This window comes from Ambystoma mexicanum, chromosome 6q, assembly GCF_040938575.1.
Source record: "Ambystoma mexicanum isolate Mex_15411 chromosome 6q, UKY_AmexF1_1, whole genome shotgun sequence".
NCBI lineage: Eukaryota > Metazoa > Chordata > Amphibia > Caudata > Ambystomatidae > Ambystoma > Ambystoma mexicanum.
In genome coordinates, this window is record NC_090937.1 from 1,041,176,124 (window position 1) to 1,041,190,854 (window position 14,731).

The window sequence follows — 14,731 nt, forward strand, 5'->3', positions numbered from 1 at the left end:
GCTGCCACACGGCTGCATGGGTAATGTGGTCCCGGGCCCCAGGACCAGGCATCTGCAGGGCTTATTAGCCTGTTTCTGGTGGCTCTGGCCACAGAGGCCCCCATGAATCATCAATGCCCTAACAATCCTGACAGTGTCGGTCTTAAGGATGAACTCCTTAGTCTGGTTCCACTGGTTGATGTTAGGTTGACTGACTATCCTTGAATTTGAGCATGTGTCAAACCTGGATATTTCATTGAGGCACCGAAGGTCCATACAGAATCGCTCGGTGCTATCAGGCTTTGGTATGAGGACAAACAGGGTAGGGACACTCGCTGTACGACATTTACATTGACCTCTAGGTTCAGCATTGTTTTCAGTTCTTTATGGATTTATTTCCCAGCTTCAGGTAATCTGTAGGGTTTGAGATGTATTTCCTGTGATGAATCTGATGATGTCATCGCTACTTTCCCTGGGAGAGCCTCTTCCCATTTGGCTAGGGCACGGCAGGCACTACCTGATACTGACCCTGAGAGTCTGGTAAATGTGGGAGGATCACATGGGGGGAGGTGATTCCCAGGGGTACAATATGCCATCATTGTGGAAAATCACATACCCCCACTGCCCTCTAGGGATGTCCCTTTCCTTCCCCAGGACCGGATCGTCTATTGTACCCATATTTACAGGAGGAAAGCAAAGTGAAGGCAACAGTGAATATTAAAGAGAATTCTGTTGAACAAACATTGTTTCATGGACAAAAGGGAAAATAATCACATATAAGTTCTGGCAGGAGATTACACCAGGGAAAGCCAAGTGTATGAGAAAGATTGCACACCAAGAGAAGTATTTATTTTATATAAATCACTATACAGCCACAGGCCTCAGAGCGCACACAAAGGACAAACATCTAGATTAGATTCAGTCAGTGGGAAGCACATGACAGGAGGAAGATCTAATCCAAAGAATTAAATAGAAACGTCTTAATAGCTTTCCTAAATACAGTCAAAGGGGGATGTTTTGATCGAGAGAGGTAAGAGTTACATTCCATCGGGGCCCTAACTTCAAAGGAAGTGCCTCCAAACCTCTCCAGGCAATAGCGCGGTTGGGTTAGAATATGTGAGTTGCTTAAGCGCGGAGTTCTCAAAGGCTTTGCGCGAGATATACTTCTTTCCAGGTATAGAGGGGCAACTGAATGAAGGCATTTAAAGGTCAGGGATAGAGTTTTGTATCTCACTCTCTCCTAAATCGGCAACCAGTGGAGTTCCCTCCTACGGTCAGAGACATGGTCACATTTGGCAAGACCAAAAACTGCCCCAACTGTGCCATTCTGCGTGGTCTGCAGGCGTTTGAAATTAGCTTTGGAGGTACCAATCATGAGGCTGTTGCAATAGTCTAAGCAGGAATTAATTAACGTAGTGGCAAGAAGATAGCGATTATTAATATTAAGATAGACACTCATCTGATAGAGAAGTTTAATAACCAATCCGCAAGCTGAACGAACGGTGGACACATGCTTTTTCATTGATAGTTCAGAGTCAAGGGAGACACCCAAGGTCTTCATACTCTCGGAGACAGGAATTATGTTGTCCATGATAACACACTGAGAGAACTTTGAATCAATTTTCTTTAGACGCAGATCGGAGTCAAATATGATGAGCTCCATTTTACTGTTATTCAAAGCCAGAGAGTTATAGGCCATCCAGTTTTAGATCTTTTGAACAGATTGTTCACAGTTTTGGTGTCGGTGTCATACACACCAGTCAATTTGAAAAGGACCTGGGTGTCATCAGCTTAATTAGTATACTGGACACTGATGCTGTCTAAAAGATGCAAGAATGGTCCAGTAAATGTTTAATAAAATGGGAGGCAAACATGATCCCTGCAGCACACCACAGGAAGAGAGGAATGGAGGAGCTTCAAATTCAGCAACTGACACCGTAGATACTTTGGGACCTAGGAACAAAGTAATCCAATTCAATGCCCTCTATGAACAGTTAAGGATCTTAAAAAGTCTTTCACGTAACAAATATGGCCGATCAAATCTAAAGCTGCAGAGAAGTCCAGTAACATGAGTAATGCTGGGTGACCTCCCTCCATTATTGCAGAGATATTAGACTTCAGGTTCAGCAGGGCAGTCTTGGTCCCATGCCAAGTCCTAAATGAGTGCCTAGGAGCTTGTTCACTTCTACACATTTTTGCAATTGCATATATGCCACTCTATTAAGAACTTTGGTCAGGAAGGGAACGTTCGTAATGGCCCAATAATTTTTAGCGTTCGCGGGATCTAATGTAGACCTCTTCAGTAGAGGAGTAATCCAAGCATTCTTCATGGAAGCCAGCACCACACCCTCTAGAATGGACATGTTAATCACTCTGGTGATCCACGGAGTGATAATATCTGATGTGTCTCGCAAGATGTTAGTGGCGCAGGAGTCCCCTGCACAAGTAGAAGGCTTGAGGTCCCTAATGATGTCACGTACCTCTGATTCCGAACAACCTTGGAAATCAAATGTCGGTATGAAGGGCAGTATGCAAGATTTAGCATAGGCACTTATCGGGGAAGTTCTTAATTAGATAGAGCACAACATTTGTTGGAGATATTAGCCTGATGACTAGATGTTTTGTCAAAAATTCCTCTTGAATATTTTGACACCAAGTTGCGTCTTTAATAGTCGGAGGAAAGGGTGAGGTGTTATTTTCTAATTCCTTCAGTGTTTTGAACAATTCACTGGGAGAAGATTTATCTTTATCAATACGCAGATTGTAGTTGTCTCCTTTAGCTTTAATAATAGCTTTTTTGTAAGCATGATCAGCAGCTTTATATTTCTGCAAGGTGGGAGTGTTGGAATTCTTGCGTCATTCACGTCTCCACTTCTATATCTGGGACCATTCTTTTCTCACAGATAAGTTGTGTTATGGTTTTGCCATGTTTCAAGATGAAGTGGGCGATTGAGTTTCAGCAATATTACCTTCATCTCTTCTCCGTAAACTCAGTCAAAAACTCCTGCTCCTAACTCCTGGTAATACTTAGGGATGGTTACTTCTTCGTTCCCATACACCCTGATGCTCCAAGAGAGACTCATGAGGATTTGGCTGCATTCAGACTCTATAGGATCCCACAATGACACCACATGTCATAGATGGCTCTAAGAAAACTAACACTCTGAGATGGTTATGGGCTTTTTTTGGGATGTCAATGAGCCTTATGGCAATCCCTATTTATCTATTTATCTAATCTAGAAAGGCTGCTCCCTCTAACCCAGCAGTCCCTAAACCCCTGGTTGGTAGATACTTAACATTTACCCCTACTATCTAAGATCTGACTTATACTGGAAGTGATGACCTTAAGGCCGGAAACCGTTTCTATCTATACTCCTTCATGGACTTCCTACACTGTGCCTACTCTATCCAGTGGTTAATATTCTAAAGGGTATGGGATTGTGCCTTAGAGGCACTCTTCCCAACTCTTTCTCCATTCTTTCATGCCCATGTACTCCTTTTCCTCTCACTGATCGGTGTTCTCCTCTCACTACTCTCCTCTCTAGACTCCACCCACCTCTACTCTATCTACTCCCTTCGTCTTTCTCCTCTGTTCCTGCAATGTATCTTGCTCCTTCTGAGCCTCGCCTTTACGCTTTGATCTTCCCCCTCCACACTACACCTACCACTCCACCTCAACTTCTACTTAGACACTCCTTTCGTGCAAACACACACTCCACATACAGTCCCTACCCTCTCTCCCCTAGACACACCCATTACACTCACGCCTCTGTACCACTTGCACTCACTCACCAATGCCTCACCTGCTCCAGAATCGCCTCCACACTCTGCTATTCCTTCCTTCCTCCGGCTGGTCGCTCGAGAAACCCACAATGCCCTGCTTTCTGTTGCCTCTTAATGCTCCCTATCCTCCTTCCATTAGATCACTTGCCCTTACCAATCTGGACCCGTCTTCCCCATCTGGGAGGTGTTACAAGCAGCAAAGATGTTAAAATGGCGGGCTAAGCCCGGCCTCTTTCCTCTGTGCAGCCCGCATAGGAATAGTGATTGTGCCCCAGATAGAACAATGACAGGATCATGTTTGGGGGCCTCGGTCTGGGCTCCATTAAGCTAAGTACAGTCTATGCAGGGGTCTGCACTCCTTGGTTTAGACCCTGGTGGTCTAGAGAGCTTTCCGCTGCCTCAGGGTGTTTGGGGCCAATGCTGGGGAGTGGTACATAGGCTGACTTGCAGATGCACAGGTGTAGCAATTCCTTCCCTGCATCTCTCTCTCTTTGGCTCTCCACTTCGGGCATTGGAACACGTTCAGTGTGGAACGCTGTAGGTTTGCTCTCACTCGGTCGGGTCCAGGTCTCTAGTGCCGTAACATGGACAGCCTTTATCGCTGGACGGTTGTTCTTGCCATTACATGGGCTGATAAGTTGGGTCTAGGAAATACAGAAATGTTTAGGAGGCACAGTGCGAGATAAAGGGGTACTGAACATAAATTGGCACAAAGGGAGGGAAGGAATTGGGACCCTCTCAACAGGCTCTGGATTTCTCACTAGTAGGCCTCCCACCCCAGGCTGAGAGGGGATCCCACCCCATCTTGATAGGGCCAAGGTACTGGCCTTGTAAAAATACAGTCAGTGAAAGAGGCTCAATCCAGGGGAAGTTCAGTGCCCAAGAAGCAGACATGACTGTCTTGCTAGAAGCCTTGGGGCAGCTAAAATGGCTTTAACAATGAGTTTAGCGGAAAACATAACACTCAAATATTAAAGCAAAGTAATGTCTAGTTACATTGTAGAAGCTGGAAACAAAAGAAATGTTATAGAACCTAATCTAAATGTTAAGAATAAAAGAAATTAATTAACAACACAGTTACATCAAGTGATTGAAAAGAATAAAAATACATTTGCAGCCACCTTCCCCCTTTTGCACTTTACGTGCTGCATAACTAAGTTATTCCTTGCCCTGTAACAACATTAAGAGTATATGGGAAACTGGCAAATGCAGACAGACCTTAATTTTTCCCTTCAGTACAATCTAGGCTTCAATATTTGTGACTGCTTCAATCTCTTCCCCTGTTCGTTATCATATTCAGTTACATCCTTGCAGTGTTCTAAATGAAGTATATCACGTTCTGGTGTTATTGGAGGGCTGGTGGTATAAATAGTAAAATTCCCGTTATTAGCATGGTGCATGAAAATGCAAATGATCAACCCTCCTTAAAGAATGAAAATAACTATTACAAAGATGCCATAAGTGAAAGGTTTATCTTTAATACTTTCAGTCATTAAACATACTATGTCAGAATGAATTCACAGTGTGGCATATTAGTGAGCACCTGCAATGCTTGTTCCTACTCCTCAAATAATGTTTCTAGAATGTGCAATTCCTTTCCTACATCAGTAATTATTTGAACTCCTGATTAAAAAAACATACCAACCATAACGGTTTTATTAGTCAAAATGAATTACAAGTTTTGATGCTAGTAGTGATTAAGAAATGTATGTCCAAGGAAGGTATTCCACTAAGCCAAATACAACTATCATTTGCCATAAGAAACTCAGCCCAATGTATGGAGGTCTCAATCTCCCAACCCTCCCACCAAATCTTGTTTTCTACCAACATTATCAACCTAGCTTTAATTTCCTCATACACTGTAGCTGGGGAGGCTTTAGGGGGTCTTAATAACCAGTTTGTTCTTAACTGTATCTGGCTGTCATGATGCCTACCCCCGGGCCTCTGGATCGAGTCCATCAGCCCCGGGAGCAGGCATCCAGATGCTCATTAAAACCCCAACTGCCCCGTCTGGGGGCTGTTTGGATTCAGTCCTGGCGCCTTAGGCGCCAGGCTCATCATAGAAATCAGTCCTGGCGCCATAGGCGCCAGGCTCACAGACTTTACTTACCTTATGCAGACCATAACGTGAGGTCTGGATGGGACTATTTTATTACAGGGACTATTTTTCACTCGGGTGTGGTTCTGGGGAACTTCTTACCTGGGACTACTTTGCAGGCAATTTAAACCACGCCCGAACAGCAGCTCATGCCTCGTGTTATTCTGCATCCAGCAGCGTAACGCTCACCGTGTCTGCAAGTCAGCATCCAGTCTTCTGCCACGCCCGCCTCGAATCCGGAGCTCCTAGACAAAAGGCAAAGAAAGGAGAAGAGGTTAGATCACAGACATTATTTGATTCCTTACCTGATTCCGGACCCAGCACATCTCCGAGCCTGGAAAGGACATTATTTCAGCATGCGTCGCTTCGCCAGCAGCAGCGCCGCGTTATACTCACCAGTCCACCGCATCTTTCAACTCGGCGCTGCCTCCATCATTTTCTTCGTCAAAACCCAGCACCTGGGGGGAAAAACAAAAGGAATAACAAGGTGAGCCGAGAAAACCGACAAAGACAATCTCTTTGCCACCATAGGCTTACCAGCTTTACCACCGGCGGTATTATCCTTTAATTCGCTGCATCTTTCTATGCCACACCTATAAAGGGAGAGAAAACAGCAAGTTAAACTCATGCAACTTTTACCGGACAGTGTTTGGTAATACAGACTCTTACCTGAACGCCATCAGCTGCCTCCAGGCAATATTCTTTTGGACCCAGCTGCAACCTAACGAGGGAATGGAACAAGAGTGAACATCGGACATGTTGAACTCTTTGAACTTTATAGACACTGGAGTCAATATTCCTCCGGAACTCCTTCAGTACCTTCAAACCAGTGAAGTAACTGGTATCTACGCGCCCCTGTATGCCATGCAGGATGGAGAGCTCATCATTTAAAAACATAAGGTGAGTTTACCAAGAAGGGATATCGGAGGTGAATAGTGGGGAGAATGAGAACAGTTGGGGGGGCCATCACTTAAGTCCACGGGTGGCTAAATCCCTTTCTCCACTTGCAGGAGAATACTTCTATGAGACCAGCAAACAAGATTAGGCGGGCCAGTCCAGACTGTCATCTCTTCACTACGCATCACGTTGGTGGAGACCGCAGCTGTCCGGGTCCGATCGATGCCCCTGTGGGAACCAGGAGAGCCTAACACTGACATGTCTAGTTATCTCCAGGGCATCCAACAAGAATCTGGAGGGTTGTCTATGAATTTCTACTTATTAGATATCATGATACACTACCCAGTCCCATATGCACCCTGCCCAAGGGTTAGGCAGTATCAAGCTGGGCAGGGCCCAGGTCACTTTGATGGGTCCCTGATCTTGGAAGGAATACTGCATTCTCTGACACTACTAGCTGATATGTTTCCACAGACCTCTCCACAGCCACAATTGTGCAGGAATATTAGATTGTTCCATGTGTTTACATGCTCATGGCCAGGCCTGATTTCACAAATCCTGAGTAATTGCTCATTGAGGAAATCTTTAAACTCTGCACAAGCAAAGTCCATCTCTAGGACTTCTCCAGATGACGTATAATTCCAGAGAAGGTTTGTCAGTAGCTCCTTTGTCACTCTGCTCACAGGAGAAATTACTCTTAGTTCTATGTTTGCATCTGCATTTGTCATTTGTACCTAATGATAAGTCCAGTTGCCGTTTTCAGCTGACCTAAATGTTCACCAAGATAAGAGACTGGCCCCTGTAAACAATCCAAGCTTGAAGGGCTGTATTTGCCATACCCCATATCTGATCCTCTTTATCCAGCTTACTTCTTAAAAACAACAAAAACATCTTCTGTAGAACCAGTCTGAGGTTTGCACTTCAGGGTTTATGTGACCTGAAATGCAGGCAAAGGCAATGTGAAGGTGATCTTTGGTAGTGAGACATTAACAGAATTATACCTCTGTCTACTGTGGCTTAGCTGCTGTATCATACCATGACTGATGATCCGGTATGGAAGCTATGTTGCTAAACTCTATGGTATCCATAACATTAAAGATAGGGATTTCAATAACCTTAAGAGAATCTGGTCCATACAAAAGACACCATAAACTAGAAATATCTTGGCAAACTCCTCCTGTAACAGTTTTGTTATTCATATTTAATCAAGCCCTTAGGTAACAATAGGGACTATTGTAATTATCTATACCACACTCTTTGTTTCAGCAACTCATACAGCTACCATATTCACTGCTTCGGAGAAGTTCACCCCACATTGAATGTATTTATTTTTTATTTATTTGACATTTTTATGGTGCCTATACACAAGTGTTTCCAGGTGCCACAAGGCAAAAATGGGGAGGCGGGGGGTGGGGTGGAGCATAGGAAAACAGTAACGGTCAAACTAGGCCTTGTGACGTTCTTACTGTGCACGTACAGAGACAAAAAGTGTAGGGGAGGGTGAAGGTAGTGGGGCAGGGCTCGGAAGAGGTCTGGGAGAGGGGGTGAAATGCAGGAGTGGGGGGCCCAGCAGAGCTAAGCAAGTGCTGAGGGGAGCCATGAAGGCAAGTGCCAGGGGAGAAAGGGGAAAGGAAAACAAGTGTGATGGACGGGGTGGACCAGATTCAGGCTAGCACATGAAGGGTGCCCAAGGGCAAGTGCTGGTTAGGGATGCTAGTTAAGGAGAATCTGGTCCCCGTAAGACTCATAAGGGAACAGGGACCAGGCATCAGTAGCAGCAGCAGAGGGTCATAATGAATAATTTATTTATTCAGCTTGGCTAAGCGACTGAGGAGTAATAGTCTACAAATTACCTGAACTATTGTTTTGCTGTTATTGTACCAAATTACCACTCCCTCTGAGTCTTTCTTTCTCTGAAAAATACAAATTGGTCACACAATAGGAGTGCAATTCTAAAGAATGAGAACGTTTTGGACAACGTATTTCATCAGAGACAGAATTCTGTTAGTAACTGATGGGGACAGGAGAGTGAAGGGCTAGTGCTGCAGTCAACGGGTGGTCAGTTGCAGCCAAAGCCTTTGTATAGAGCTCATCTGATAATCAATTGGGAAGGGGCTGGCAGGGAGAGACAACTTGACCCTCTTTACACTATGTGTTGACGGAATGAACCCTAATAACAGATCCACAACACACTACCAGGACCCACCCTGGAAGAACAGTTTCCCCTTTGCCAAAACGTAATGGATCTTCTTTTGTACCAACATCAGCTGAACATTTCAGATGTAATAAGATTACACAAATTACTTGTTTGTCGTCTCTTGATAAAATGTTCTAACTAGGCTAGATTATCCCATTTTGCCTTCAAATTATAGAACGTTGCAAGGTACAAGAGTCCTAAGAATAGCAACTGGTAGGCCCTTGATTCTCAGATGCCAGACTGTGCTTGCAGTGTGTGGCGTTTATCCGGGTGGCTATCTGCCTATCCTTCACGATGGTGTCAGCGGCAAGAAGTACCTGAATTTACCAGGGGCCAGAACCATCTTCCTCTGGTGGATTTTAATCAGCACTTTAATCAGCACATAATCTCCAGCCAGAATGACTGACATGATTGATTTGCCAGGTTCTTTTTGCAGTGCCTCTTGTACCTGTGTGGTCTAAAGCCTTAAAAGTAGATATGAGTTTCTGGTAATAACTCAGCATTACATAATCTTTAAAGTCAATACTAGAATAAACATTTCTGATTGAAGGTGATGGTAGGAGGCACATTGGATGGCTCCTTACCACTTCCTGGGAGCTCAATCTAGGTTGTTCTTTTAGCTCTGCTATGCATGCTGAGCATCATGAAAGCAAGAGCCTCTGGACACTTCAAACAAATCTCGGATCATAGCCTGGCTAATCTATTCTTCAAGACCCCAGTCTGCCTCTCCACTATCCTGGCAGACTAGGGATAGCCTGGACAGTACAATTTATGTTGTATTTGTAACATAGGACATAGCTCCTCCCCACAAACCTATTATGTGCGTACCTCGATCACTATGTATACTGAAAGGCATCCCAAATTGTTCCACAAAGTCTTATCAGAATAGTGGCAACAGTAACATGGCCGACAGAATGAACAGACCTCAATCCAGCCAGAGAATGTGTTCACCACAAATAAAACATACAGGTGATTGTTGATTTTTTGGAGCTTGATAAAATCTATTTGAATCTTTGTAAACGGTCCATAAGGTTGTGGATATGCTTTTGCTGCTGTCATAAAGCTTTGGCCATGTTGCCTTTTTGGCAGATCAACACGGTCTACAACAGGCCTGAGCTAAAATTTCAGATATACCGGTCTTATCTCAAAATGGCAATAATACCTCACTTTTCTACATGTGCATGTCCATGATAAATGTGAGTGAAGTAGGTCAACAGTACCATGTATGCAGCAATAAATCTATGTTAGACTTGCCAAAGTGCATCAGGGTGTAGAAGACAGTCTCTCTGTGATCAGAAGTCTTTTTCTAATTTGGGAGATGCATCTTGGATGTTTGCTAGCTCTTCCAGTGTTGTAAATAGAGGGGTCTCTGTTTTATTCTTTATTCTTAAAGCAAATTCATAATGAAAGTTGGAAACCGCTGTCTGTTTAGCAGCAGCATCTGCTAACATGGTGTAACGCTCACCTGATTCCCACGGAGGCGCAGATCTGGCTTCGAGTGCTGATGCTTCTTCAATGGTGAAGCGCAGGACTCTGAAGATGGACAGGAAGGGCCCTCTACTCTGGCTTCTCCGGCTCGCAGGAATATTTCCCTGTGCGTGCAAAGGGAGTATTACCTACTGACTGAGTTATGATCAAGTTTCCCACTCTCTTCCAACCCTCCACGATACCCTTCCACGATTCCCCGTGAAGTCTCACCTTAGGATCAGGAAGGATGAGCTCGCCATCCTGCTTCTGATGCAGGGGCGCGTTGAAACCCAGTTACTTCACTGGATTGAGGATTGATGGGAGTTCAGGTAAGCTTTACTATTCAGGTAAGGCTCTGTAAAAGTTCTGTTGCAAGTTCAAAAGTCTAAGCTTAATAATAATGTTCATTGTCTTTTTGCAGCAAGCGCTAATGTTTGTCTTTTTTCCCCTTAGGGGCCGGGGTTCGGAATGCCGGAGATATGGCACCGACCCGAGGTGAAAGGTGCAGTTCCAGTTCCAGTAAATGGCAGGTTAGTTCTGGATGAGCGCTCGGGAACTGACTTTGCATACGCTCATTCAATGTCTTTGTCTTTTTTCCCCATAGGGGCCGGGGTCCGGAAAATTCCTGGAAGCGGCAAGACCCGAAATGAAATGAGGTAAGTCTTATTCCCTTCCTTCTCTCATCTCTTATTCTTATCTTTTTCTCTAGGCTCTGGGAAGTGGCTGTGTATCCTGATGATCGCTGCTGAAGATGGAGGAACCCAGGAAAGGTGAGTGAAATGCAGCGCTGCAGTGATCGTAGTGAAATGCTTTTAAAAATAATGTCTTCCCTTTCAGGATCGTCGGTGATGTCTCCGTGGTGCAGATTTAGCTGGTAAGGTCTCTTGTCTCCCTTTGCAGGTGACCCAGGATGCTGACAGGCGTGGCTGAAGTCCAGATGCAGGAGCTGACACGGCGAGCGTCCAGCTGCGAGGAGCAGAGCAACGCGAAGCGTGAGTTGCTGATCGGGTGTGGTTTAAATAGCTTTTGAAGAAGTCCCAAGTGTGTATCCTTCCTCCGATCAGGTATGTATCCTTCCCCGAACACACCCGGGTGGAAAGTAGTTCCATTCAGGCCTCAAGAGGGCCTGAATGTGGCAGCATGGTCTGCATCAGGTAGGTGCACATGAAAACACTTGAACACATGTCTAGCTTTATGAGCCTGGCGCCTAAGGCGCCAGGACAGAGGTCCAACATGAGCCTGGTGCCTAAGGCGCCAGGACTGCGTCCAAAGGGCCCCAGCTTGGGCCCGCTGGCACTCCCCTGGGGGAAATGATGCCTGCCTCTGGGGTCGCTGGGTCGGACCTGGCTCCTTGGAGGTAGGCATCATGACACATGGTCCCACACATCATAATATCATTTACCAGCTGGTGTGCAGTGCAGTTCATTATTGCTAACTCACTGGGTAACACTGGCCATCTAAAATGGCTGCTACAAAGTTATGGTGTTTGATCGGGAACCTGAAGATGTGAGGAATCCTCCACTCTTCGACACCTGTGCAACATTTGGTGGCAAATGCACACCTGGAGTCTGTGTGTATATTAAAACTATGTTGTACTGTCAGCTTGCATGCAGGTGTCAGTCTAAACAGTCTGCTTTTTGTGATGAATATACATGTGATATCTACTGCGCCCCACTACTTCCTGCGGTGAGTAAACTGCATTGGCTTTAAGTTGGTCACTGTCATTTCTGGTACAAGATCCGTCAAGAAAATATACAAAGTCAAGATTTTGTAATGATATGCCAACTAAGTCTTGGCTGGGTTGAAGAACTTTGTCGATGATGGCAACAGTCGTATGGTATTCAGTCAAGTGTGGTGGGTAGTACCATGGCTGGATTTAGAATATGGTAACAAGTCAGTGTTATATGTGAGGATTTCAATAGCAGCATCTTGTATTTGTTAAATTGTGATAAAAAAGATGTGTTTTTCCCGCCCAACTTTCTTTATTGAGTTTCACAGTTGAAGACAGAAACATTAGGTCATACAGAACTCTCTTTGCCTTGCCTTTCCTCCCTCCCTTCCAAAAATGCTGCACCAAGGTTTCCATTCTTTTAATTCTAGTCAGCCTCAAACACAAGCACAGTAAAGCATAGCAATATCATGTGTAAGGGGGTGGAAGAAGGAGATTGACACACAGGTGGTATGATTGTTGGCAGAGACTTTTATTAAACGTATAAGGGTTGGAGAAGCACTTTCCTGACCCTAATACCAAGAGGAGTGCCCCTGCCTCGAAATAATATTCTAAGGAGTTTGACAGGATAGTCAGAAATAAACAAGTCCACTGTCATGTCCAAAATTCCTATTTCCAGCCCTCACACTTTTAACTTAACCTAACGTGAAAAGGGGAGTTTCTTTTGCCTCAACGTTCTGCTCTACTCACAAAAACAAAGTTCCAAAATAGTGCAACAAATAAACTCTAAAAAGGAAGGACATCCTTACTCCCAGTTTGTCGTTCCTTCCAAATATTCAATGAGGGTCTTTAGTAACGAGGGTCTTTAGTATTCAAGGATTAGCTTTCTGTGTATTTCCCAACTATACTCTTCCTTTCTCTTTCTCCTTCTCCTCCTCCCACCTGGTGTACTCTCCTGCCACTGCTGTGCACATAAAGATTGCTTTGGCTCTCTCTTCATGTGGGTATAGTCTTCTTGTTTTACTTCTACTACTACTCCTTCTTCATGGTCACAGCCACCTGGTATACTCTCCTGCCAAGTATTGTGACTAGGAGGCTTGGCATGGAGGCTACAATTTGGTAAATGGTTACATCTGATTTAAACAAATATAAAAATAACGAATGAAATAATAACAAAGACCATTTTTACATTTTATTCACATTTAAATTGCTGCATACTGTTGACGCTTTTATTTTGAGATTCATAATATCTTAACATTCGGAACCTAACCATTTTCTTTCAAGACCATGTTAAAGGCAGTATTATTATTGCTATTTATACTGGCATGCTTTTTGTGATTAGACTGATCACAATATTTTATGTTTTTAGCTGAATGCAATGGCAAACCGTGCTGCAGGGAAGGGTTACGAGAATGAAGACAATTATTCCAACATAAAGTTTCAGTTTATTGGCATAGAGAACATACACGTCATGAGGAGCAGCCTGCAAAAAATGTTAGAAGGTAAAGCTTGTATTTGGCTACATGGTATGAGGTAAAATTAATAATATGAATTGTGCTGTAATCCATGCCATAAGGACAAGACAGCCATTGATCAAAACAAAATGTCTTGTTAGGCCTCTTATTCATGTGAACCTTATATCTTTGGGGAACTGTAGAGCATTCCAATGCAGAAGATCCATTGCAGATTTGTAACATCTGTTATCTTTTTTATTTATTTAGTTTAAATTGCATTTATGGTTGAATGTACAGTCAATACATTTTAAATTATTTAATTTGTTCATTATCTTTCTAGTAAAAATCCAACAAATGCATTAATACTATTGTCCAGCTAATTTGCTACTCATACATGCAATAGGACCAAACAGTCTGTGTTTTCAACATATCAATTCGAAGTACAAATCTTCCTAAATCTCTAGTCCGGTGTTCCTCTAAAATATTAATATCTAATATTAAGTACTTTCAAGATTCTATACAATCCTGTTTTGAAACAAGCAACCGATTCTTAATTCTTGTGGGATCTTCTTTCTGGGGTCTTGTATTTCCAGTATTTCTAACAAATTCATCAAAGCTTTTTGTGTAATTACTGCATGCTTTGTTTGGGAATCCTGTGATTTCTGTCATAAAACCAGGACATATTTTCTATATTCACGTGCAAACCTCTAAATCGTAAATGCCTCTATACTTTTGTTTCAGTCTTACAGTTGCGCCTTGATTTTCAGCTCTTTTGTGAGTTTATCCAAACTCGACATCCAGTCGTCATTTCCTTAAAACAGTAGCTCAATAATATTGACAAATTCATTAATTTCAATGCTGAGCATAATACTTCGTAATACAATACGAAATTGGTGTGTCTATTCCTAATTGTAAATATAAAAGGGTTCTCTTCACATTTAACAGTGAGTTTAAGGATAATAAATCCCCCTACAGATAATGTATGTGAATAGAATTACATTTAGAGGGACCCGATACAAGTCTCCAGAATGTTCCCTCAATTAAGTTAAACCACCTTTATTACCTATATATGTTTTCAGATCAGAATGAATCAGGAAATTCTTTTTTTTAATGCTAATATAATAGGTTGGAGTGTACAACCTCTGTTTATGCTCCCAAAACCACTCAAGGAAACCATAACTGGATAG

The 14,731-nt window shown here is 43.4% G+C and overlaps 1 protein-coding gene across 2 annotated transcripts in view; it reads left to right on the top strand.

Moving 5' to 3' along the window:
* MTMR7 (myotubularin related protein 7) overlaps nucleotides 1-14,731 on the top strand; it is a 591,157-nt gene that overhangs the window by 368,990 nt on the left and 207,436 nt on the right. For both annotated transcript variants that reach the window (XM_069631578.1, XM_069631577.1), the window contains exon 7: nucleotides 13,460-13,592. In XM_069631578.1, coding sequence (XP_069487679.1) covers nucleotides 13,460-13,592 — 133 coding nt within the window. The remainder of the gene's footprint in view (nucleotides 1-13,459; nucleotides 13,593-14,731) is intronic.